The sequence below is a fragment of the Neolamprologus multifasciatus genome, chromosome 10 (genome assembly GCF_963576455.1).
Source record: "Neolamprologus multifasciatus chromosome 10, fNeoMul1.2, whole genome shotgun sequence".
NCBI classification, from domain to species: Eukaryota; Metazoa; Chordata; class Actinopteri; order Cichliformes; family Cichlidae; genus Neolamprologus; species Neolamprologus multifasciatus.
The window spans coordinates 6,712,541-6,738,362 of NC_140448.1; the positions used below are offsets into that span (position 1 = coordinate 6,712,541).

Sequence of the window (25,822 nt, forward strand, 5' to 3'; positions counted from 1 at the left end):
TCTCTGGTATCATCAGTGTGTCCATGAACTGGCCAACATCTACATTCATCATGACTGTAGCATCTCGTCTTGTACGGTTGCACCATAATGAAGCTTTACATAAACAGCTTATAATATTTTACACAAATGACACAATCATACATATGTGTCACATTAGATCATGTTGATGGCGACCGCTCTGTCTCCTGCTTGGGGTCAGGTCTCCTTGTGTTTGTGCATCGATTAGGCGCCGTTTGTTTTTGTATGCACGTCGTCGCAGGAACTACCCGTTGTGTTTTCCTGGCACTGCTGCATTACTAATAATAGAAACCAATAAATACATTAAAAACAAACTAGAGCCCGTCGATTTTACAGGTCTAGCCTATGGTTACAGCAGTGAGGCTACAACACAGCAGCTATTACTACTGTTACTGCACAGGGACACAGAGCCATGCAGGTTTTCCCAGTGACGTTCCCGTTAATCCTCATCATACAAGAAGACATTTGAACTCAAGCAGTAACTGTCAAAACTTTGTAAAGATCTTTAAATACCAGCTTTATTCAAAGAGGTCAAAGACGACGTTTTGATAACAATCAGGTGTACATCAGTCGCTGACTGCAGGTGAACTACAGGACACGCAGCAGGTTCTCACTCCACAGAGCAAGAGCCAGGTTGAGTTTGTCCTCCTGTGAGGGCAGCTGAAGCTGGGCAACAACCAGCTGCTCCTCCAGCTGGAGCTGCTGCAGGGCCTGGAGGTAGGACAGGGGGAACTGCAAGCCCTGCAGACACAGACACATGGCAGGGTTGGGGTGGAGACCTTTTTCAACACATGTTCAACACACATCCACATAGTGCGGTTCATTGTCTCACTGTCCACGTCCAATCAGAAGGTAAACCCAGGTCCTTCTTCCAATACCTGATGATATAACACAGCTGCACATCTCACTGGTATTGATTCGTGGATATTTTCAGCCTCACAGTCTGGGGTCCTGTAAAGCACCCTGAGATAACTGCTGTGAATTGGTGCTGTATAAATAAAGCTGTCAGTAGGGATGGGTACCGGTGTCGGCACCGGTTCTGACATAAACGGTAGTAACCAGACCAAAAAGCAGCCACATTTCGGTGCTTTATTTTTCCTGAGCTGTGATACACTTTGAATTCTAGCCAATCATTTTACATTTCCGAGGATAGTAGGCGGGTCCAGGTACGTACGTTCTTTTAGAGCAGAGCTACAGATTAAAAATGCCCAAGGCGAAGCGGTCAAAGTCTGGCTGTACTTCACAGCAAAATATGCAAACTCAGCAGCTGCAACAAGTGCTTTAAGCTGATACTGTGATGCTGTCAAAGGAGGTAACACCTCAAATCTGATGAAACACCTGGCGACACATAGCGTTTTTTTAAAAGCCGAGAAATGAGCCGTATTTGATAGCTTGCTGCGAGACCTCACACCGAGCACATCTACTGCGGGTGTGGTGCCTGTTATCGACCCGGAGTTTGCAACATCCCCAAAAACCCGAAGAGGAGAGTCCTGGCCCCTAGCCCTGCCAGTGTAGCAGAAATGATGAGGATGATGATGCAGCAGCAGCCGTTCTTCTCTGCGTGAGTAGCTTAATGTTGTTCGTGTGTAATTTACGTTGAGTAGGCTAACCACGTTATTACATTAATGCATGTAAGGTGAACTAGCAAACACCATCATAGCTACATGCAGCTGTCTTCTTGTTTGATGGCAGATACTCTCTTCACCCTGGACAAAAAGGCTAAAATGACCAAAGAAAAAGTGGAAAACAGTTAAACATGAGAGGTTTTTGGACAAAGTTTGTGTTTTTTCCATTGTTTAAGCTGCTTCCAGCCAAGAGTGATACCATATATGCCCCATAGCTGCAGAAAAGGCTAACATTGTTATCTTTTTACAAAAAAACAGCTGAACATGAGAGGTTTTTGGACAAAGTTTGTGTTCTCCATTCTTTAAGCACCGGTTTGAGCACCGTTTAAGCGCCGGCACCGTTTCAAAAGTACCGGTTTGGTACTGGTATCAGATAAAACCTAAACAATACCCATCCCTAGCTGCCAGTGCTAACCCTCAGCCTCCCAGTACGCACATCTATCGGGACAAAATGTCACGTCAGCTTGTTCTCCAGTTATGGCATTAACAAGACATTCAGAAAACGTGACCTCTGACCTTTATGTTGAGGTCACAGATTTGAACCAGTTCTTCAGCAGCTGTGGCATCCGTGTGAACCTCCTACACTGAGTGACAGCACCCACCAGCTTTTACAGTTGAGGATAAAAACCCTTAAAACACTCGTTTTAAACCAAACGTGGACAAATGTGCAGCTTCGGTTTGAGCGTCACACCAACTGTTTCGTTTCTCAAAGAGGAGAAACATCCGTGGCGGTGGATTTCTGCACCTCTGCAGCAGCACACTGTTGATAATGTGTTATGAATATCAAAGGACCGTCAGCGAAGGATGGCGTTACCGTGGAGATGCTGCGCTCTTCCTGGTCGTCACAGCTGTCGCCCATCATGTGACCTTCTCTCTGGTTCTTCAGAGAATGCAGGACGAACACTACCAGCTCTGCGGCGTCGTCCTGAAACACACACACACTGTTAGAGCGCACACAGCAACAGTGCTGCACATTTCTGTAGCCTTAAAGACTCACTGTGCTCTGTGGGCGGGGCTCCACTGTTATCACCATGTGGTCTTTAAAGGTCAGAATCACTGTGTCCTCCAACGCAGGACTCCTCCCAGCTGTGACACAACCACATGTTTACATGCACAAACGTACATCAGTGAAAAATGGACCTGAATGCATCTATGACATACACGGTGAAGACAGCTGGCAGTAAGGAGGCAGCCGGCTCACGATGAAGTCTCTCTTCATGTGAGTGAAGCTCAGCTCCTGCGCCCCAGTTTCCATCTCGTCAGCCAGAGCTCTGAGGCTGGCGGCCAGCCGCTTGTTGGTGTGCAGGCCTGCACTGCTGCTCTGCGCGCACACATGTGACTGTGAATGCATCTCATTCATATTTTACATAATTCAGAAAGCATTAGAGGTTGAGCTGTAATGACAGAGGCACACATACAGACCTCGTTCTCTTCTGAAGCTATTTTTATTTTATATTATCTTAGAATATAAAATAAAAACTATGAAAGCATTAGAATGAGGAGCAGTTTACCTCAACATTGCTCCAGGTTCAGGGAAAATATCACAGAACAGTTTTAAGTAATTATGAGTCAATTAAAAACAGCATGTTGCAGATGTTACAGATGTTACAGATGTTACAGATGTTACACACACCACCTGTCACATGTTTGCACAGAGATTCTCATTTAATGCTTTCTCTTTATTTCTACTTCTTCAAACTGATGCAAACTGAAGACATTAATATAATCAGCATGACGGGAGGAATTATGTAGCAAAGAGAAAATGTATAAATAACTCTACATATATTTCAGGTTACTGACAGGAGCCGCCCTCTGCTTTGTTGACAGAGCTGCAAACACTCGGCCTTCTCTCAGTGGGTTTGGGGGGGGGGGGGGGGGGGCTTTGCTGGTGACGCTGTTGGGCATTTATTCAAAACTGAAGGCAGACTGACCCAGCATGGCTGCCACAGCATCCTGCAGCCACAGGACAATGACCTCAAACACACCTCCAGGCTGTGAGGGCTGTTTGACCCAGAAGGAGAGTGATGGAGGCCTCCACAGTCACCTGACCTGAACCCAGTGGAGATGGTTTGGGATGAGATGGAGCGCAGAGTGAAGGCAAAAGGACCAACAGGTGCTCAGCATCTCTGAACTCCTTCGACACTGTTGGAAACCATTTCAGGAGACGAGCTCATGAAGCTCATGGAGAGAATGAAAGAGCGAGCAAAGCAGGAACCAAAGCAAAGGCTTTGAGAGCTATTTCACACTTTGTTTACTACATGATTCACCATGTGTTCATTCATAGTTTTGCCTTCAGTGAGACTCTACGATGTAAACAGTCATGAAACTAAAGACAAACATTAAATGAGAAGCTGTGTCCAAACTCCTGGCTGCTACTATAAAACCATCTCATATACGGTCATAGATTCTTCAGTGTGCAGTCACAGACAGAAACAGCATCTGTCAGTATCAGTTTGGAATAATAACAAAGATGGTGTTCACTACCAGTAAGAGTCTTCTGGGCATCCCCTCTCTGAGGCTGACGTCCCTCCTGCTGCGGTCACTCAGTAAGCTGGGAAATACGTCCAACAGCAAGTCTCCCCACGAGCTGACAGCAGGGACAGTGAGACAGCGTGGGACTGATGAGCAACAGAACTGGTCTGGATCTCGTTCACACACCAGTTTAGTTTGAGCACGACAGAAACAATCATCAAACCCGTCTGTCATCAGTGTTTGGAGCTTTGAACAGGACCACTTCTTCTGTTTCTTATTGGCTGAAAACCTGGTGATGTACCTGACTTTACTCTGCTGAGCAGACGTCGAGTACGAGTCTGTGTGCCGATCAGAGGGAAGTAGTTTTACTGCACACTTACTCCCTGACGTGCCAATAAAGGAAAAGGAAGTGCGACTTCAACAGAATATCTTTTTTATCAAAGTTGATACTTTGTAAAAACAAACAAACAAACAAACAAACAAATCACTTTCAAAATCCTACATCGCCTTGTTGTCAAGTCACTGGATTCATGAGATTTTCATTGAGTGTAACCTCTCAGGTCAACGCCATGGATTTGAACTCTTCTGAGTTAGTCGATGCTCCTACGGCAGCGTCTCGAACTGCAGGCCTCGAGGGCCGGTGTCCTGCAGGTTTTAGACGTGTTGATCCATCACAGCTGATTTAAATGGTTAAATTAGCTCCTCAACATGTCCTGAAGTTCTCCAGAGGCCCGGTAATGACCTAATCATGTGATTCAGGTGTGCTGACCCAGGGTGAGATCTAAAACCTGCAGGACACCGGCCCTCGAGGCCTGCAGTTCAAGACCCCTGACCTATGGTATCAATCTGAAACGACCTCGTTCTCCAGTTAGCACATTCACAAACTTTGTATCTGCTACTATCAGCCTTTTAGGGCTCGGGGTAAAAGGGGAAGAAGCAGCTTACATTCTCTGGTAGGTGCTGAGAGTTAAGTGGATGGAGCAGTTCACTCCTGCTGGGGTTCTGGCTTGATGGATGGTTCCCCGAGGAAAGTACAGCAGATCTCCAGCCTGTAGAGAGAAGGTCAGACAGAGCTCTGTGTTACTGGTCTCGGTTAAACGTTTTGTACATATAAACACAGAATAAGTTCAATTATGTCTCACATAATAAAACACGACTGTTCAAACTTAGTTTAAGAATTAAAATCAAAAATCTTTGTTCTGTGTAAAAACTTCACCTGGTCCAGCCCTAACTATATGCTTTAGCAAAAAGGAAGGTTTGAAGCCTAATCTTAAAAGTAGAGATAGTGTCTGTCTCCTGAATCCAAACTGGAAGCTGGTTCCACAGAAGAGGAAAACTGAAGGCTCTGCCTCCCATTCTGCTTGAAGCAGCACCACGCTATGAGGTCATTAAGATAAGACTGGGTCTGATTATTTGAGACAAAGCATTTCAACCTTGATTTAACAAAGACAACAGAGTCAAGCACGTCTGATTTGAGCTCCTTTTCTTTTCCCATACAGTCGCCTCTGAGGGAGGAACCATTCCTACTGCTCTTCCAGGGACTTCTGCCCGTTCCTACTGAACATTCCCAAAGATGATCATACGTTTGAATAAAAATGAACATTAAACCCTGAACAGAAGAAGACGTATTGCAGAATCAGATCATACTTGCTGTAGCTGATAGAAGTGCTGTACCTTCAGTATAATATCATGAGTTGGGATGCCAATACTGTCCTCTGACTGCACGCTGTATTCAGCTGCCAGTGGAACAGCAGGATTGTAAAGACGCCAATGTTTCTGTCCCTCCAGCTGCAGGATGAACACCTGTGCACAGAGCATGGAGATCAGCAACATGTATGCCGGACATCACTCACATCACCCACAGTTACTGTTGTACCTCGACATCATCATAATGAGGTGGAAGGCCCTGCGACTCCTCTGGGGTGATGTAGATGTTCGAGCCCACCAGAGCCCCGAAGAAGCACTCCAGCTTCTCCTGAATCCTCCACAGCTCATCCTGACAACACACAGAAACCTGCTGAGAGCGGCCTCCACATCCACAGTGTTAGTTCCACAGGTACGTCATCTGGCCCATGTTCACAGTGGGCGTTAAATTAAACAGTTCAGGCTGACTGCTACGCCGAGCGCGTCGTGCTGGACTGCAGGGGGATGAGGCGGCTGACGGAGGAGGTGGATGCCTCGGCGACACATGTTCGACTATGTGAAGGGAAAGTTGCTGCAAGAAGCCAACGTGACACTGGTTTGAACTTCAGAGATCAAGTAAAGCTGCAGATGGCAGCGATGGAACTTTAATACAAGCAAACGCTGAAGATGGGAAAGAGAAAACAGATGAACGTGGACGTCATGTTGCTGAGGAACAGGCGTGCCTCAGGACGATCGTGTAGAGAATACGGTGGAAACCAACAGTGAGATGTGTGCAAACAGAACCAGAGCCAAACTATAGGTTTGTAACGAGAGATCAAACACAGAGACATTTACCGTTGGTGAAGTAGATCTGTGATGCCAGCTGAGCCAACACTCAGCAAGGAAACTGCAATTCAACCAGATGTGCTGGGAGTGGGTGCAAACATGTCCAGTAGAGGTGGGAATCACCATACATCCCACGATACGATATTATTGTAATTTTTAAAAATATTTTGCGATATTCAGATTCTGTACTTAACCTCTGTCTCTCTTCCACAGCATGTCTTTTATCCTGTCTTCCTTCTCTCACCCCAACCAATCACAGCAGATGGCCCCGCCCCTCCCTGAGCCTGGTTCTGCCGGAGGTTTCTTCCTGTTAAAAGGGAGTTTTTCCTTCCCACTGTCGCCAAAGTGCTGCTCATAGGGGGTCATATGATTGTTGGGCTTTTCTCTGTATCTATGAAGCGCCTTGAGGCGACTTTTGTTGTGATTTGGCGCTATATAAATGAAATTGAATTGAATTGAATTGTACATAAAGGTAAACTTTATCAATATTCATTTTCTCTAATATCAAAGTCTCACACTCAGTCTTTCTCTCATTTCAGTTTGATTGTTGACAAACTGAACGGTTTGTATTACAGTCTAGTCCAACTTAACTGAATCAACCATCTGGTACAATTATAGCTATTCTGAACTATGCAGTTTATGAAAACTATGCAGCCCCTTCAGCAACTGAAGAATTTGAAAGTAAATTAAAACAAAATATAATTTTACATTAAATAAAAAAGTTTTAAACTTAATTAAAATAAAACATGTCTTAAATTAAAATAAATAAAATGTCATGTTTATTGCTGCCAAAAACAAGTTAAACACATTTGGACAGTGAAGGAATGTCAGGATTCTTGCTCAGAAAAAGGATCAACATGCTCTGAAGTCAGAGCACAAAAACCTTTTTGTAACAAAGTATCGATTTCTGCTGTCCCTGTATCCATACATTATTAGCAAACAAAATATCACCATGCTACAAAGTATCGATTTTTTTCCCCACCCCTAGTGTCCAGGGTGACATTAAAGCAGAAATAAAGACACAATATCCACACACAGCGGCACACAGGTCCTATCTTTGACACCCAAGTGGGCACAAGTAAACGGTGACGTGAAAAGGACATCGCACAATCCGAGGGGTTAGACTGGAAAAAGGAACTCCGGAAGGACGTCACAATCCACAACTGGGACGAGCCCGGCAGAGCTACTCTTCACAGGACAGTAAGAGACACAGATGAGGAGGAGGAGGGACGATCAATGAGAACAGGGCCCACTACATTCAACAACACATCAGATCAGGTGGTCGGGATGATGGAGAAACACAGATATCACACAAACACGACCGAGCACAGCAGCAAACAGGCTGCACAGACTAACAGTGAGCCTGACTGAGCCCCCACCCGTGAGGCCCCAGCAGGCTGCAGTGTTACTGGTTTAGTCTAACATGAGGTGGATGTTGGAAAGAAGAAACAAAGGTGCTCAGCAAGAAATGAAGTTGTTTGGTGAAAAGGAAACGAGCTGGTCTGAGATAAATGTGGACATTTATCTCAGACACGGGTTTGTGAACAAAGCTCAGGCTTAGAAACGTCTTCAGTTTCATGGACTGTGATGTGTGCGGTCCAGAGGCGAGGGCGCCAACACAGCTGTGCAGACAACAACTGCTCAGCACAGCTGCTCATCATGTATCGGCAGTGCACCCAACACACTGCATACACAAACAGGAAACAGGTGGATGAACCATGAATGCAAACTGGCAGCAAAGCCACGAGACTCACCTTGAACCTCTGCGGCTGGTGGTACTGGACGGTGGCTTTGCTCTGACTCATGATCTTACTGAGAACGCCGTGCTTCACTCGGCCTTCCTTGTTCAGAAGCTTTTTCTTGCCGTTGACGCAGCGAACGACGTTGATGTCCCTGTAGTACTCGAGACCCTGAGAACACAGGCTCTGCAGGTCACGCAGCTGAAACAGAGACTGGTAGTACGCGGCTGTGCCAGGATCAGACCTCTGCAGATGAAGAGGCTTCTTCTCCCAGTACTCTGAGAAGAACAGATTCGTCCCCATCGGCTGGATGAGGCTCTCGAACAGTGTTTCTGGGCTCTGGAAGCACAGAGGTGAAGTGTCGCTCTGCTCCTCTTTGCTTCGTTTAACAGCGGGCTGCTCTCGGTCAGCCGTCCGTCTCTTCACACTCTGAGTTTTGCTTTTCTTCGGCATCTTTTTCAGTCTGCACACAAGTCCAGAGAAAATCATTAGAGTTAAAGCAACACATCGACGGTCATTGAATTCATTATCTGATCATTCCTATATCACAGCGCTGTTGAGCTGTGTCTTTCTTAAACTGGCCAAAGTCTGCTGGAGCAAACTGGGAACACTTGATCATCCCACTGAGCCAGTCTGTGGATCAGCTGTGTGGAGCAGACAAAACCTGTTTCACCGCGCACACAGCGACACCTCTGGTCAGAAGGAGTAATAGCACCCACAGAAGCTCGGAACATTCAGATTCAGTCCACACAAGCTCGTACACGCCGCACAGCCCACACCGCACAGCCCACACCGCAAGCACCGCTGCGGAGAGTTTTCTACCCGGACGGTGTTTGGGACGGTCCCGGATGGGCTGACGGAGCCGGGTGAAGCTGTTCGGTCATAAAGCGGCGCTCGGATCACGAACACGCCGTGACAGCTCCACCACAGCCACAGCGACGGCTTTATGTTCCACATCACCACATCCAACAACCCCACGCACTCACTCACCTCCCAACACGCCTCCACTCGAGCTCGATGACGACCCCGGTCAGCCCCACGTGTGACTCCACAAGTGTTTTACAAATTATGTCCGACTGGAAACTCACACCAGCGGCAGAACACGGGACGTGTAGTGAGACACGAGACGTTTTCCACGTGTCAGATGGTCCGAGAGGAAAACAGGAGCAGGACGTTACTCACTGTCAGCGGAGGCTCAACAAACCCACGCACAGAAAACACGCAGACGTGCTCGGCTGCTGTGTTCCAGATCAGCTAGCGTTGGTCAACAGATGTGCGGCAGTCTTGCGTTTCAGGAGCTGCTACCGACAAACCAGCAAAAACACGCCACATGTGTCACCTGTGAAACGTGTGAGGTTATCTCAAACACACTCCGTCAGTCTGGATGCTGTTGAACAACACAATGTTTAAAAATGTTTCGAGTTTACCTGTGATATCCTCATGCGCGACGCGATCGCGGAAACAGCAAACAGTTAACACCACGCCGATGTTGTTCACAGGACAGCAAGAGTCAACGATCCGGAGACTCTTGTCGTCGTTTTATTTCTCCGGTTTCAGCGTTTTTGCTTCACAACTACAGCGAGCAGTTTACTTTGTGCACTAACATGGACTCGAGTCAACCAGCGCCACCTGTGGCCAAGTGCCACAGCCTACAGCCAGATCAGCCTGTGACACACATCTGCAGCACGTTTGAATTCGTTTCATGCACATTTGTACCTTTCAATCGTGTCTGTTTGGAAAAGAAAGTAAATTTCCAAACTTGGACTCAGTAATGAAAAGGTTCACTGTTATTGTTGATCACTTCATGCAAGCGTTTCCATGAGGTTAGTGGGAACATTTCTCCAAGTGGTGAAGACGGACACATGAAGGGCGTCCACTGTCTGGAACTGTTGTCCTTTCTCAGTGGATTTAGATCAGGGGAAGATGCAGGATGGTCCAAAAGAGTGACGTTATTCTCCTGGAAGAAGCTCTTTGTCCTGCAGCATTGGGTACTGTAGCGTTGTCCTGTTGAAAAACCCAGTCGTTACCACACAGACGAGGGCCCTCAGTCATCAGGGATGCTCTCTGCAACATCTGGACACAGCCAGCAGCCGTTTGTCACGCCTGCACCTCCTGAAGCTCCGTTGTTCCACTGAAGGAAAAAGCACCCCAGACCATTGTGGCGCCCCCTCGTCTGTGGGGCGAAAACATCTCAGGTGGGATCTGCTTGTCATGGCAGTAACGTTGGAAACCATCAGGACCATCAAGGTTACAGTTTTTTACAGGAGAAAAAAGGATTATTTTTTCTCATCAGAGAATTTGTTTTTGAAGAACTTCAGTCTCAGATGCTGTTTGATGGTTATGGGGGTGCAGTCGGCACCAGTAACGGCCTTAATTTGGGTTTTTTAGGTCTTCCACTTCACGTTTTTGTTCCATAACCTGCAGGATCATTTAAGATTATTTAAGAAATTGGAAATCATGATTGTATATTTGCTTTTGAAACGGGCAGTTTGCTTTATTGTGCTTTGTATTTGCTTTCAGACTGCAAGGAAAGAAGGCTAATCTACACCGAGCATCTGAGGAACAACATGCAAGTTCTCAAACACATCGGATCCAAACCCTGTTCCAGTCCCTCAGACACCGTCAGAGACTGTTTGAAAGCCCTCTACGATCAATCTGGATAAAAAGAAACTTTGCCAACCACTGCAGGTATCAGTGACTGTTTATTATGTCCTTATTTGTTTTTGGTTGTATTAAGTTTGATATTAATTCGATCAGTGCTTTTTTAGTCATTAATTTGATTATTTAATATTAACTGTTTAATGTAATAATTGTCTCTACTGGTTTTTATTAATGTTTCTAGCAAATTTTTTTTTTTTGTCATCAACAATTTTTATTTATTTCATTTTAAACTTCAATAACAGAACTTAAGGATAACTACATAAATAAGTAGTTTTAAAAACAAACAAACAAAACAAAAAACAAAACACAAAACAAAGGAAAGTTATCCTATTCTTTCTTCGCGCACCAATCCCCACACCACCACTCTGTCATTACTCTTCTGTTCTTCAAGTTACAGAAAGCCAGCTTGTAAAGGACCAAATACAATCATATTGATGCAATTTGTCTAATAAACCATAAGTCACTTTTTCATAAGATGCCAACTTAGCCACTCTTCATAGGGAGGGGGGGTCTTTTTCCGCCAGTGTCTTAGCAGGACCCGTTTGGCCGTAGTCAGAGCCAGAATAATCCATCTTTTTGTGTAACTGGAAAAATCTCCATCAGAAAGTTCTGTGGTTATACCAAGTATGGACAGTTTTGGTGAGATACCAAATCTCCTTTTTAGAACACTGAAAATTACCTCCATTATATTTTCCCACCAATCCAAAGTGCTGAAGAGGTTTCTAGCAAATTATGACAAAAGGTCAAAGAACGTAAGTTTTATGCCAGTTAGCCCTGTTATGTTTATTACCTCATTTGTTGGGCTTTAATCTTTTAGACGACATTCTGGCTGCGACAGCTGGCGATAATTTACTGTAAATATGAACTTTTGAATAAAAAGACATGTTTTGTATTATACAGCTGTTCTGTGCTTTGTCAACAGGAGACGTAAAAAAGCTTATTAAAAATGTATTTTTACTGGTTTACTTTATATTAGTTTTTTATTTCAATGTAATTATTGTGCAAAATCCAAAGTTCACAGTGAATTTTACATTTATTTAGTGTTATGTATTCTGCATTATCACTGTATTTTCCAGGGTGAAATTCTGGCAACCACAGCTGCCAGTATTTCACCGTAATATTAAACTTTTTAGTATGATACCGTTTTATTTTATACAGTTTCACTATAGTTAACGAAGTAAGACTGTAATCAGGTTAACGGAGAGTCTGTTTTCACATAAATTACCCATAAACAATTTTACAATTTACTGTAAAAAATAAATTATTATTTACTGTGAAATTTAACCCTCTCGGGCTCAAATTAAACTTTTTGTTGCTAATGCACAACCAGGTCTTGCAGTGGTGCTTCTGAGTAAACAAACTCATAAAATATGTGTGTGGGGTGATCAGGTTGTTAGTTTTTAACTGTTGCAAATCGGCAGCGCCTGCCTGGAGAGGGTTACAGTTACCAAAGTAGGATACTGTTTTGTGTTCTACATTTAGTTTATTGTTCACGGTGAAATGAACAACCACAGCTGCCAGTAATTCACCGTAAATCCTACAATATGTTTTTACAGTGACGAGCATGTTTCCCTGGTTTTACTACCACACTGGGGCACATGTTCACCCTCACATGGAAGAAGTAATCTGATTGTAGCGTGGTTTGAAGCAGGGATTTCGTAGAGCCCCATGTGTAGCGCTGGAACCCAGTCAGGATGTGTTTCATCCATTTCATTGGCTGGTTTGCTGCAATAATGAAAAACAATTAGGAACTCTATAAACAGAACATTTATCTACAAAATCACTCATTAGGATGTTTGTTCTAATTTGCTATGAGCTCAGAGCGCATTGAAAATAACACTAACGGTGTGTTCACACCGAACGCGATGGACGCGAACAAAAACGCCCCAAACGCCCCTAATTTGACGCGTGCACATTCGCGTCTCAACGCGTGTCCAAGAAAAATCCATCGCGCTTCAAAATATGATATTTTGACGCGCGTGAACCGGAAATGTGGGAGGGATGTGGGAGGAAGTTGTGCCAGACCGGTATCTTTGCAAGATGGCAGCTGTCGAGTTAGCGCTTGAAGAGAGAGTCTCCCTTCTCTATATACTGTGGAGAGCAGAGCAGCGGCGTAAAAGACGCCCTCGCCGTACCTGGGTCCATCAGGTCCTCCAGAGGCGTGAGCAGTTTGGTGAGTTTCACCATTTGCTCCAGGAGCTGCGCCTGGATGACGGCCGATTTCAGCGATATCACCGTCTTTCACTCGGCCAGTTTGAGGACCTGCTTTCCCGGGTCGGTCCCAGAATCGCCCGCCTAGACACCAACTACAGGCGCTCAATCCCACCTGCAGAGCGCCTGTCCATCTGCCTGAGGTTAGTAAAAGTATTTAATACGGTAGTCCTTTATTGATACCTGTGCTAATATATGCTAAACTATCCATTTATACACTGCTAACGTGGATGTGCTATGCTAACAGTGAATGCTCGGTTTTTACTGAAAGCAAACTGTGGTACGGAGACGACTGTTTATAATATTTCTAGTGATACTCAGAAGGTCTCATCAAGTCCCGATTTAATTCGATTTATGCTGTTATCAGTGTTTGCAATGATAGCATGGCTGTGGTGTCATATCAATGTATGCGCTCGGTGTTTGCTGATATCAAACTGTAGCATTAGGACCACTGAGTTAACCTTTGTAGTGATACTCACTCCTTTTTATTTAGACCTGGTTTAATTCTGGGATAGTTGAATATTTGTATATAATCACCGCAGACTGTTTTAGATTATATCTAATATATATCATGTAATTATCCTTATAATTACAAAAGGTTTTATGTAAGATTTATGTTTTGCAATTTGTAATTTGGAATTTCAATAATGTATTTTGTAACTGCAGTACACATAATACTCATTTTAAACAATTTTGTCCAGGTTCCTTGCCAGCAAACAACTCCTCCAGAGAGGCTGTCCTGGTGAGGGAGAAATTCATGGCTCACTTCTCAGCGGAGGGAGCTGTGTCTTGGCAACCAAAGGAGTAGCCTGTTTGAAGTCCGAGTGACTTCCCCACAACGGCTCTTTTAAGAGCCACCCACAAACCTCTAAAGAGTGTTCCTGTCCTTTTAATTTTTTCTTAATAAATGGAGCTCTACTCCAAAATAAACTAACCTCTTTTTACTCTCTTAAGTAACTTGTCTTCACTATGTTCCTATATACAGTGTGGTGCAAAAGTTTGGGCAACCTTATTAATAGTCATTATTTTCCTGTATGAATCACTGTTACAATGAAAAATGTCAGTTAAATATATCATATAGGAGACACACACATTCATATACACTAAATATTTATTTCATTTCTCTTTTTTTGTGTCGCCAATTTATGCACCTGCTTGATTTAAACACTTATTGCACACTTTCTGTAAACTGCATTTCACTTCTCAAATATCACTGTGTGTGTCTCCTATATGATATATTTAACTGACTATTTTTATTGTGACAACCAGTGATTTGTACAAGAAAATAATTACTTTTCACAATGTTGCCCAAACTTTTGCATCCCACTGTATTAGTATGTTTTGTCATTAGTATAATATGAAATAAATTCTACTTGTGTCAAGTCGGGTGCCAATATTTGCTGTGTAGTAGAACAGAGACATTTTGTCATTATAAATGTTTATTTGAAAAAATATAAATTCATTAACAAAAACATTTATCATAAATATATGAAATGTAACTATTTACAGAGAGACAGGAATAAAAAGGACCCAGCTTGGAGTGGAAGAGCCTCAGGGAGAAGGAGGAGAAAAATAAGAACGTTGTTTCTGCCCTGGAGAGCTGCTGCCTCATCAGAAAACTACTGATCATTAGGGTCCAATGTTTCCAAATTTAACACAGCTGTGCTGTTTTGAAAAACTAATTTATAAATTTGAAATTTCACGAATTCTCGTGTCTGAGGCGGCATGCTCTCCAGAGCAGGAACAAGGCCGAGGAGGAAATGTTCAGTTGGAGACGGGCGTGGCCTCTTTAGGGACTCCAGGATGGCCAGCTCCACCGCCGATGGACCGTCCTGGGACCCGTCCCTCGCCCGCCTTCGAGCTGTCCTCCTCTGTGGGCCTGTAAAACACAGCACAAAACAACACAAAGTAATGAGAAGGCTGCTACTAGATTTTCATTTTCAAAATTGAAAAAAAAAAAACAGGATATAAACTGATTGGTTGTAGATATTTAGTAAAGGTGATCACAAGGGAATTCAAGCAAGTAAAAAGCTATCAGTGCTTGATGTTCATACCTGTGGGTGCAGCAGCAGGAGTGGAGGGACCAGGGACTGGAGAGCCAGGAGAAGAGACAGCTGAGGACTCTGCTGCATGATTACTTGACTCTATCAAGACAATATTAGATGTTAACAGGTTGAAGACAATAGTCATAGAGAATATTATATTATTATATACTTATATACTTATTATTATATACAGTGGTCTCTCATTTATTGCAGCACATGAACAGTAGTCACAGTTCTCACAAGTTGATTCTCAAAGTGCAAACCTTTGTCGATTTTAAAACGTAAAAGTATTATGCCGCGCTTTTTCTCCGTCTGCGGCGCCACTTTTGTGCGCCTTTTTTGCTCCCGGTGCAGGTGTCTATTTCCGAATGAGGGTCATAGTTATGAGTGTTTTTGTGCTGTTTTTTTCTATTGGACGTGATGGTTATCAAAACCAAACATGATAAGTTTGGCAAGCGCAGGAGACACGACATGGAGGAGATTTGTCATTTGGGCTGCAGAATGCAATGCGCATAGTTGAAAGCTGTACGGTGCAATAAAAAAAATCAGCGAAAAGGCGAGGCAGTGACGGATGAACAGCGGGACTACTGTATACTGTTTATTAATAAACAAAATATGTTCCTGTATGACAACACGCATAAATTAACTGCCTACATTAACTCAATGTAAACATACCTTCTGACTGACACTCCCCTGCTGCCTCTTCGGGCTGTCCCTGGTCCTCGGGGGAGAAGTTCTCCACGGTCCGCACCATATTGCCGCTTGTCTCCCGCGGGGTGAGGAAGGGGTCCAGAAACCCCATGACCGACGAAGAACTTCCATCTTCTCCCCGATCCTGCTGCAGACCCACTCCTCTTCTCCTTCTCTGCCTTCTTCTCCTTATTATAAGTGTCCCTGAGGCTCTTCCACTTTCTCCTGCAGATGTCCTCTGAATAAACGCATTATCTTGTTAGCGGAAAGGTATTTGTACATCAGTGGGAAAATAGCGGGACAGTAGGCGGGCTTGCTAGCTTTTGCGCGGGTTCATCGGGTCAGTCTGAAAATTAAAAAGAAGGAATGAACTTACCAGGTTGCCCGATCTCCTCACTTATGTGTCTCCAAGCTAGGTCCTTTTTATTCCTGTCTCGGTAAAAGTAGTAGCTAGCATCGTACAGCTCCGGGTGATTAGCCACGGCACTGATTAGCTTTTCCTCCATACTGAATGAAGAATGAAGGGCTTTGGCTGGATCTGCCCCTTTGACCTAGGTCAGAGCCACGTCACCAGGCTCCTGATTGGTTGTCGCGGCGCGATTTGACGCTGGAGTTCAGATTTTTCCAACTCGAGCGGTAGACGCGAAACGCGCGTATGCACAAAATGCAACACAAAAACTCACGCGCGTGGTTTTATTCGCGAGTCAAACGCGCCAGACGCGCTACACTGACGCGCGTTTCACGAGTTTTGGCGTTTTCGCGACGCAAATCTGCTTCCGAATTTTCGCGGGACCCGCAATCGCGCGTCATCGCGCTTTTCCATTGACTTTACATGTAAACCTGACGCTCTATTCGCGTCCATCGCGTTCGGTGTGAACACACCGTAATAGGTTATAAAGAGTGATATGAACTTATTTAGATCTGACCTGAATGAAACTGTCTGGAGCACCAACAGATATCTGGGGATGGTCGAGAACCGGATATCAGCTCGTCTCACAGCTGCTCTCCAGGCTAGACGCCTTCGTTTGGTAACATCGATACACGAGCTCCCTCACGTTGCTTCCAGGTGGGGAAAAATAAAAAGCGAGCCCATTTTCCAGCTTATTCTCTTCCTAATCGTGCATCTAACAACTGACAACACAGCAGCTTTCGCTCCTTTGGTCACGCCCCCTCCCGTGACATCACGCGCCAAAGCCCTATACTTTTAACGATTGTTTTTTTTTTTCAGTATGTTAAAAATGTTTCCCTCTCATTAGCTCTGTATACGTGTCATAGTTTAGGATGAGAATAGTTTATGAGGCCACAGTTACTCCAAGTTAGTAAGAACATGAACTCACTGAACTAAATGAAATAAAAACGTGAGGGTTGCTGGTTTGATTCCTGTCTGCTGCAGTCTGCATGAGAAATATTCCTGAGAGAAACTAACCCCAAGCTGCTCTCCGGTGCATCCATCAGAGTACAGACAGAGAGCACTGAAAGTATGTGTATGAACAAGATAATGAGCCCAGTTTAAAGCTGTTTGAGTCCGGTAGATCAGCGGTCTCCAACCTTTTTTGCGCCACGGACCGGTTTATGCCCGACAATATTTTCATGGACCGGCCTTTAAGGTGTCGCGGATAAATACAACAAAATAAAACTAGTACCGGTACCGAAAAAAAGAAGATTTATTCATAACACACGTGAAAAGACCCAGGAAAACCGAGTAAACGATAAAAACCATAACAAAATAACGCTGAAAACCGATAAAAACCCTGAAAACTATACATTTCACACCTGAGCCTCAACTCTCGCGGCCCGGTACCAAACGACTCACGGACCGGTACCGGTCCGAGGCCCGGGGGTTGGGGACCGCTGAGGTAGAGTAGAAAACCTTCCATTTATAATTTAATATGAGATATTTCACAGTTACAAAGTAGCTAATCACAGGAATCCCAGTTACACAAATTGAACATCTATAGTTGACACTGAGGTGTCTCATTTGACTTTGTAACTTTATTCTGTAGTGGATGTGATATTATGGCTGTGGAGCCACTGCAGAGTGTCCGTGTGCTTTAAATACACAAATATATTTTCCTTTAAAGAAACTCAGTTCAGATCTCTCGCATCATCAGGAAGAAGAGACTGCTGACAGTCACAGAGCAGCTGAACAATGAAGGTAGTAAACAGTTGGAAACAGGCTCAACTCGCTGATGGTGTAACGGTTTTCCTTGCAACCTTTGTGATCACCCATCATGTCTTTTCTTCTTGGTCTTTGAGCGCTCTCTGTCTGACACTTTCCACCTGTGCTATGCTGATGGTATACACACCTATGTGACACACAAACACATTGGAGGATGTGATGTGTTTGTTTTCTACATCAATCACCCAGTGAAGTACGGGCCCTCCTCCCCACACGACTTGTGCAAACTCTTTCCCTCCAGTAGGTGGCAGCCTGACATCAGTCAGCAAGACTCATATTTTAAATGACTTTATTTTTAAGATCAGCTCAAATCACCTCGTAGAAAAAGACGAGCCTGCCTGTGAACTGTGTGTCATTTCATTTAAAACAACATGACTATGTGTAAACTTTCTGCATGGCTTCAGTGTTAACTCGATGGTTTTAACGGCTTCATTTATGATCAGTTTGGCACTTTGATTCACAGCTCCAGAGCTCTTTCTGCATAACACTGGATCCTTTCTCTAAATCCTGTAGTGCTGTATTTTTTGTGTGTTTAATGATTATTTGGGCCTTTTTCTGACTTCATTGGATGGGTACGGTGAAGACTGACAGGAACGTGGAGGAAAGAAACGTGTGACAAAGGGCCGCAGGTTGAACCCAGACCCGCCTGCTGCTCATCCCACTGCAGATTTTAATAAAACCACAGCGTGTAGGTAGAATGTCTTAACTTTCTAAACGTTTGAAATGAAATCAAAACAGCTCTGGACTCTGTTATTGCTGTCCCGTCTGACCTCCACTGGAGATGTTTGACATTAAAATACAAAACTGATCTTCTGTTCAGACCATCGTGATCCTCTCGTCCTTTATCAGTTTATATAAAATCAGCTGTCAGAGACCTGCTGTGATATTTGACTCTTGACAAACATATAAACAGCAGCATTCGATCAATACCAGACACAGAGGAGACCAGACTTTTGCAGTAGCTGAGCTGAAACTGGAGATCTTTTTAAAACTCATTTAAAAACCTATTTTATTTCCAGGCTGTTAAACCTGTCTAAATAATGTCTTTCTTTTGATATTGTCCAAATTGTCCAACACTTTGGTCGGCGCTTGTTGGTTTGTAATGTGCTTTATAAGTAAAATTGACTTGACTTGAGTTGAATATTGAGTTTTAGTGACATTCAGACTATTAGTCGTCCTCTCGATTCGATTATTGTATTTCAACTTTTACGTATCAGAAATTTACTTCAGGCTTTTTACATGAACCAAGAAAACCAAGCCGAGTCTTAATGGCTCTGCACCGGCTGCCCTTTAGTTTGAGAACTAATGTTGAGATTTTACTGTTCAAATCTTTACTGACGTGAGCTGTTGTTCCTGAACCAACCAATGTGCAGCCTCAGGTCCTCGGGCAGAAACGTGCTTTTCATACGTCGAGCTTAAAGACAGAAGCCACTGAGCGTTTGCTGTTAAAGGCTCATTTATACACTCACAAAAATGAAATTGGGTGGTTGTTACATGCACAAGATCCAAACTTGTAATTTGAACTAAATAATTCCATGTTTCTATGGTGAACGTAATTAAATCATGTAGCATCTGCATGAAATTCAGCAACTTAATTTGTTCTTGTTGAGATGACATCATACAATCTAGTAAGAGTGGTTAGTTGCCTGGATCCAGCCACTCTTACTGGAACATGGAACTATTTAGTTCAAATTACAAGTTTGGATCTTGTGCATGTAACAACCACCCAATTTCATTTTTTGAGTCGACTCACGAAATTCACAAGATCACATTAGCTGTCAAACCACAGGAAAATCAGTGGGGTTACAAGAGGCAGACAACCACACCACGTGTATGCTGCTACTATTTGTTATGGTTTAACTTGTCAAGGACAACGACATAAAGCATCATCAAGCATAGCTTTCCTACTTTTGTTACGTCTGTATTGACAGATTAATGCCGTGGTGGTTCGTGCTGTTGCCTCAGAGCAAGAAGATCCTGGGTTCAAATCCACAATGTGGCGAAGTTTGCAGTTGGTTCTCTCTGCGTACTCTGGTTTCCTCCACAATTAAAAGTCATGCAGTTGTAAGGGTAACTAGTTATTCTAAATTACGCAAAGGTGTTGAAGTGCAAAGATTGTTTGTCTCTGTATGATAGACTGGCGACCTGTCCAGGATGTACCCTGTCCCTATCACTTCCGCAGCCCAGATAAAGATAAGAAGATGGGTGGATTGGAAGTTGCTGTAAATCCATTGATTTTTTTTTTGTTGAACATTACTTAATATGAATACAACATGTACTACAGACATAAGTTACATTTCATTCATTCAACAAGATTATCAAATATTTTACTAGTTCATGTAACAAGACTGACTTTTGATGTGCCAAAGTGTTTAAACAATATAAGATGAATTTAAATAAATCTAATTAGACTAATTTGGTACAAACATGTTGATTGAACAAAAGTCAAATTAATTGAATGTTAATGTTAATATTATGTTAAACCTACACACATATATCGTGTTGACACAACACAACCAAGATGGATTTATATAACATGATTTGTTTAGATGGAATATAAGTGGCAAGATAAAATTACGTTCATCCAATGAATTATTTTTTTGAGTGTATCATAAGGTTATATTTAGAAATACATTTTAGTATAGATTTGATATTTTTGAACATTCTTAGTTTATCTCCAATCTTTTAATATTGACACGGGATTTGAGGAGCACTATACAATTATTATTATACTACTTCGCTAACATGAAAGGCAACAGTGTGATTTTACTCCTGTGGAAGGATACTTTGTTTTGTTTACTGAAGCTCAGTGACCCAGAAGTAAATTCGTTAAATGTGAGTCGTCTGGTCTCTCCGCCTTCCTGTGTGGCCCTTCGTAGTCACAATGAGCCGTCTGCTCAATGTGGGAATAAATGTTCAGTCGTCTTCGGATCTTTGCATCAGCAGGAACGCTCTCGGTCTGTGATCGTCTGGAGTCAGATTTCTGATCAACCTCGAAACCTGAAACTGTGAAGCCTGCGATACCTGACCGACGCTTTGGGCCCTGAATAAACGTTTACAGTGTTCTGCACCTCGGTGATCATCAATACCAAAAATAATCAATAAAACCAAGCAAATGAATTTCCGTTTTGCAAACTAAATGAATGTCCATGTGTTTGTTATTGTTTATCATCCTTCTTGTGAGATATGGGACAGTAACCTTTAATGTATCAACTTTAAACTGGATACATTTAAACAAAATCAACAAAAAAGAGTTCACTTGACTTAAAATGTTTCTTTCATTGCTCTGTGTGCTAAATCACCAGATCTGCTTTGTTTTTAGGAGTCTGTCAAAGTTTTGATATATGTTTTAAATAGTAGAGAGCCGTTCTGATGACCTAATTGATTAAAATAACAAACCTGAGATCACAAAACAACGCCACGGTTCATTGGAGAAGCACCACGGGACACAGAGCACTCACACATGCAGAGGCAGTTTCACAAGTTCAGTATACAAACCCTGGATTCATTTACAAGAACAAAATTAAACTCCAAGCCTTCTTCACTCAAACAGGACTCTTACCTGTGGAGCATTAACAGTCTGAACACTGCTGGTTAGTTTCACTGTGCATCTGGAGGACACGAGGGACCGTGACACTGGGACCGTCTCAGCAGCACAAAGCTCTCTTCAAACATTACCGGTGGATTTGCTAACGAGGCACGCGAGTAGGAACGTTGTGGACGGGATGTTTTGTGGCTCACTTTTTGCCAGCTGTGTTTTTCCTTCACACGAGGAGAATATTCGAGTGAATCACTCAGACATGCTTCACTAATGTTTGCAGTTTGTATTGTAATGCAGACGATGATGAATGTGTGGACGTGTGTGAACACGACAGTTGCTGCTCGCCTACCGACCATAAAAGTGACACTCAGAGTCAGTTTAATCAAACAGTTCATTTTAATTCATTTCATGCTCTGCTTTACACACTGGCTGATCTAAACCGATGGAGTTCACAGTAACGAGGCAGACGATGCAGACGATGCAGACGATGCAGACGATGCAGACAGTATTGTAGAAACACATTTGGTACTTGCTGTATTTAATAATATGGCACAGGCTGTTTAACATTCTGCTCTCTGGTTTAAATCTTTGCGTATTTTCAAGGCTGCAGTGATCCAGTTGAATTATGTCATATTGTACGAAGGTGTTTTAATAATGAACAGACGTGTCAATGAAACTAATGACATAAAACATATTAACTGTCCAATCTGGTTGTTCAAACACTGCAAGCCCAGATTCAGAAGTCTACAGGAAGAACCTGTGGAAAGATTTTTCCAATCTAGCCAGAGCAATGTTCATCCATCACCACAGACAGCCGCGCAGAAAGCGATAGCCGTGCTGTTGCTGCCAGTGCAAATAAATGGCCTGATTACAGGAATGTAAGAAACCTTTTTCTTCCAGTTACTATCCAGTCCACTCAGCTGCTGCTGGGATGAAATTCCTCTCGTTATAAAGTAAAATGACTTTGATGAATTGGTTCTGTGACATCTTGGAGCACTAAAATGATTGTTGAACTAGCATTTACCCACTCGGGCTTCTGACCGCTGACCTTGTTTCCAGCATCATCAACATGTGTCAGAATCACTCTGTCGGTGAAGTCGTCACAGATCAGTCGGTGGGCAACCTTTGAAACACGTGTGACAGAAACTTGTGTAGTTTCTCACGTCTTCTATCAAACGCTGTGAGCGCACAGGTGCAGGTCGTGCACGGAGGCTGTGTGGATGTGTGGCAAAGGGAAGACACAGAATTCAGGTTTTATTATTATCTTAATTATTATTTTATTTTATTTTATTATTAATAAATAATAATATATTGTATTTAATATTTTATCTTATTGTGTGGAATAAGTGTTACAGTGTTGGTGGCATGAGTGATTCACTGACAGAGACCCTCTGCAGTATCTGCTTCATGTTTGAGCTGTTTGGGGAAACGCCTGCTGAGACCTTCGTGACGTTTCAGTAAATGTGTTATTGTGTGTTGTTAACATCGTGACCTGTGTTTGTGTGTTGAGAAATAGTCTTGCTCATTTAAAACATCTGAACTGGTTTTTGTTGCACTCAGACCAGTTAGAGACAAAACTGTGATTTTTAGTGAAGTTTAATGTGCAAAATATTTTCTTATTTCTTTATTTTCTTTATTTTTTAAGGTTCAGTGAGCAGAAGACTTACACTGGTTTTACTGCAGAGCTACACACACACACACACACACTCACACACACACACACACACACACACACACACACACACACACACACACACACACACACACACAGCGAGCAGCGGGCGGAGAGACAGACAGGTCTGCTGTCTATATTCTGATGTGACTGTGCTTGAATAGTTGTAAGGCTGTAGCTCAGAGGGCCGTGGAAACCGGGTGAAGTGGAATTCGCGAGTTTGGACTGCAGCTTGTGTACGCGCGTGCACAGGTGAGAGTGTGAAGTTGACAGGGCTGGGAGCTGCGCTGCTGCTGCGTAGGAGGCCCGGGACTCTCGGACCTCTCCGGCACTCAGCACATCGCACTGCAACGACACAGCGAGTCGTTCTCACGCAAACGCCGTGTTTCTGACTCGTCGCGTGTTTTCATGCAAGCAGCGTTTAACTGAAAGTTCTTCAAATGAAGGAAAAATCAAAGAACGCTGCGAAAAAGCGCAGAGAGAAAGAGAACGGAGAGTTTTATGAGCTGGCCAAGCTGCTGCCGCTGCCGGCGGCCATCACCTCCCAGCTGGACAAGGCCTCCATCATCCGGCTGACGAGCAGCTACCTCCGGATGCGCAGCATTCTCCCCGACGGTAGGCACCCGACACGCTTTCATCTCGATTCAGACCAGAGGTTTCTTCCAATAATAATAACAATAATTATTAATGACTGTTTTGTTAGTTAGACGGACACAGTAGACTGGAAGTTTAAACTCTGATGTCTGCTTCAAACGCCTCATTTATCAAGATGAATTATTTCATTAGTGCCCGTGGGCAAAAACTCTGTCAACACAGAAAGTCTGCTTCAGTCACTGACCGGCCCGTTGGTCGCGTGGATTCTTACCGAGTTTGAAGTGTAATCCAGCTGTAATCCACGAATGACAACAAAGTTTCATATACAGATGCACGAGACGTGGATTTCTAAAGGCGTCATAGACGAAAGACAGAGTCCTGCTCAGGGACGCCGCTCAGCACAAATGTGTTCTCATGCTGGAAGTCCAACAATCTTTGAAACAATAATAATAATAATAATAATAATAATAATAATAATAATAATAATAATAATAATAATAATGAAGCGCTTCATAACCTCGCTCCTCCATATTTATCTGATCGTCTCCATACGGAGAGCTTGATTTGGTTTAATAATATTACATAAAATATAATAATAATAATAATAATAATAATAATAATAATAATAATAATAATAATAATAATACATTTGATTTCTAGGCGTCACCTTACGTTAGTACAACAAAATAAAAACAAAAGGTAAATGAAAAATAAAAAAACAAAAATGAAAGTATAAAAACTAAACAAGGTTAAATCGACTTAGAATCAGTGGTTTTAAGACGCGATTTAAAGTAGAGATGAGGTCTGTAGTCCGGAGATCTGCTGAAAGTGCAAAGACTCGGGCAGAACAAGTCCCACGGTAGTCCCACGGTAGCCCCACGGTAGCCCCACGGTAGTCAGGCGGGCAGGTGGAACAGACAGAAGGGAAACTCTCCGTATGGAGACGATCAGATAAATATGGAGGAGCGAGATTATGAAGCGCTTTATTATTATTATTATTATTATTATTATTATTATTATTATTATTATTATTATTATTATTATTATTATTATTATTCTCCAGCACAGATCGCAGCTTGCATTGTTTTTGGGTTTCAGCATCCAGGTGTGGCCTGTACTTTCTGTGGATCTGTGAAAGAATCACTCGTGTCTGTAAATGTGACAAAGTTAAACGTGTTAGCAGCGCTGAGCCTGCGTTAAAGTGCAGAGATAAGCGTGGGCCTGTCACTGCACGGCTGAGGCTGCTTTTAACGAAGGAAGCTTCGTTTGTCTCTGAGTTTCTTTCACTGCATCGCTCTGAGAGCTGATTTCTTCTTCTGCTGAATGTTTATTATGTTCAGAGTTTAGTTTGGCATCATTTCGGCTGAAGCTAAACGTTCCACATCGGGAGCCTCGGGACAAACTGACAGCATTTATCTGAAGGCTGACATCAGCGTCACGTTAAAAACAGGATTACAACAACTGTAACTGTAACAATGCAGGACTCTTGTTTTTCTCTGTTTGCAGTTAAAAAACAGAAAATATTTAATTCAATTGAAATTTCAAGTGGAATGAAATATTAAAAATAAAAAAATATTACCCACATACCGAGATGTACATAAATTCAAAAGAAACACACAAGCATGTATTTCACTTCTGTTGCTGTCAAATACACGTTGAAATATATTTGTCACGTGATCTTATTGCGTTATTGATTATTATTAATTATTGATATCTGTTGTTCGTTTGTAAAACTGTTCTGGTCTCATCAGCTCATCGTTGTGCAAAATAAACTTTGAAGTCAAAGGATTGAAATCGAGTTACCGTCACATTAGTTTGGCTTTGAAGAGAAACACTCACCTGACATCGAAACAAAGTGAACACACAAACATTCTTTACGTTAAATAATTACATATAATTACATGCT

General features: G+C 42.9%; 3 protein-coding genes and 1 long non-coding RNA gene across 8 annotated transcripts in view; 2 read left to right on the plus strand and 2 right to left on the minus strand.

The window, feature by feature from the left end:
- Nucleotides 1-522: 522 nt before the first annotated feature.
- On the minus strand, nt 523-9,919 carry riox2 (ribosomal oxygenase 2). 4 transcript variants are annotated; one of them, XM_085175856.1, is made up of 11 exons: nt 9,751-9,919; nt 9,314-9,662; nt 8,339-8,786; nt 5,992-6,111; nt 5,790-5,918; nt 5,061-5,164; nt 4,128-4,230; nt 2,805-2,964; nt 2,641-2,729; nt 2,458-2,568; nt 523-759 (listed from the first exon to the last, which is right to left on the minus strand). In XM_085175856.1, exons 3-11 carry the CDS (start codon nt 8,774-8,776, stop codon nt 607-609), a joined length of 1,407 nt encoding a protein of 468 aa, XP_085031982.1. In that variant the 5' UTR covers nt 8,777-8,786; nt 9,314-9,662; nt 9,751-9,919; the 3' UTR covers nt 523-606. The 4 variants fall into 4 exon arrangements, with proteins under 4 accessions (XP_085031982.1, XP_085031984.1, XP_085031983.1 ...); XM_085175858.1 differs by having other exon boundaries at nt 9,314-9,621; nt 9,751-9,875; XM_085175857.1 differs by having other exon boundaries at nt 9,314-9,624; nt 9,751-9,862.
- Nucleotides 9,920-10,024: 105 nt separating this feature from the next.
- On the plus strand, nt 10,025-13,822 carry LOC146509480 (uncharacterized). The gene is made up of 3 exons (XR_014876599.1): nt 10,025-10,518; nt 10,844-11,157; nt 11,703-13,822. It is a non-coding gene; the product is annotated as an uncharacterized LOC146509480 (long non-coding RNA).
- Nucleotides 13,823-14,674: 852 nt separating this feature from the next.
- LOC146509481 (uncharacterized) lies at nt 14,675-16,816 on the minus strand. 2 transcript variants are annotated; one of them, XM_085175868.1, is made up of 3 exons: nt 15,916-16,816; nt 15,250-15,339; nt 14,675-15,074 (listed from the first exon to the last, which is right to left on the minus strand). In XM_085175868.1, exons 1-3 carry the CDS (start codon nt 16,040-16,042, stop codon nt 14,815-14,817), a joined length of 477 nt encoding a protein of 158 aa, XP_085031994.1. In that variant the 5' UTR covers nt 16,043-16,816; the 3' UTR covers nt 14,675-14,814. The 2 variants fall into 2 exon arrangements, with proteins under 2 accessions (XP_085031994.1, XP_085031996.1); XM_085175870.1 differs by lacking the exon at nt 14,675-15,074 and having other exon boundaries at nt 15,127-15,339; nt 15,916-16,067.
- Nucleotides 16,817-23,015: 6,199 nt separating this feature from the next.
- Nucleotides 23,016-25,822, plus strand: part of sim2 (SIM bHLH transcription factor 2) — a 44,594-nt gene continuing 41,787 nt past the window's right edge. The window contains exon 1 of the mRNA XM_085173660.1: nt 23,016-23,937. Coding sequence (XP_085029786.1) covers nt 23,763-23,937 — 175 coding nt within the window. The 5' untranslated portion in view covers nt 23,016-23,762. The remainder of the gene's footprint in view (nt 23,938-25,822) is intronic.

Coding starts and splice junctions, on each gene's coding strand:
- riox2 (XM_085175856.1), bottom strand. CDS start 8,776: ATGCCGAAGAAAAGCAAAACTCAGAGTGTGAAGAGACGGACGGCTGAC. Junction 4,231..5,060: donor CTCAGCACCTACCAGAGAAT/GTAAGCTGCTTC, acceptor CCCTGCTGTCAG/CTCGTGGGGAGACTTGCTGT. Junction 2,965..4,127: donor TGCCCAGAAGACTCTTACTG/GTAGTGAACACC, acceptor GTGTGCGCGCAG/AGCAGCAGTGCAGGCCTGCA.
- LOC146509481 (XM_085175868.1), bottom strand. CDS start 16,042: ATGGGGTTTCTGGACCCCTTCCTCACCCCGCGGGAGACAAGCGGCAAT. Junction 15,340..15,915: donor AGGGGAGTGTCAGTCAGAAG/GTATGTTTACAT, acceptor TTGTCTTGATAG/AGTCAAGTAATCATGCAGCA. Junction 15,075..15,249: donor TCCTGCTGCTGCACCCACAG/GTATGAACATCA, acceptor TGTGTTTTACAG/GCCCACAGAGGAGGACAGCT.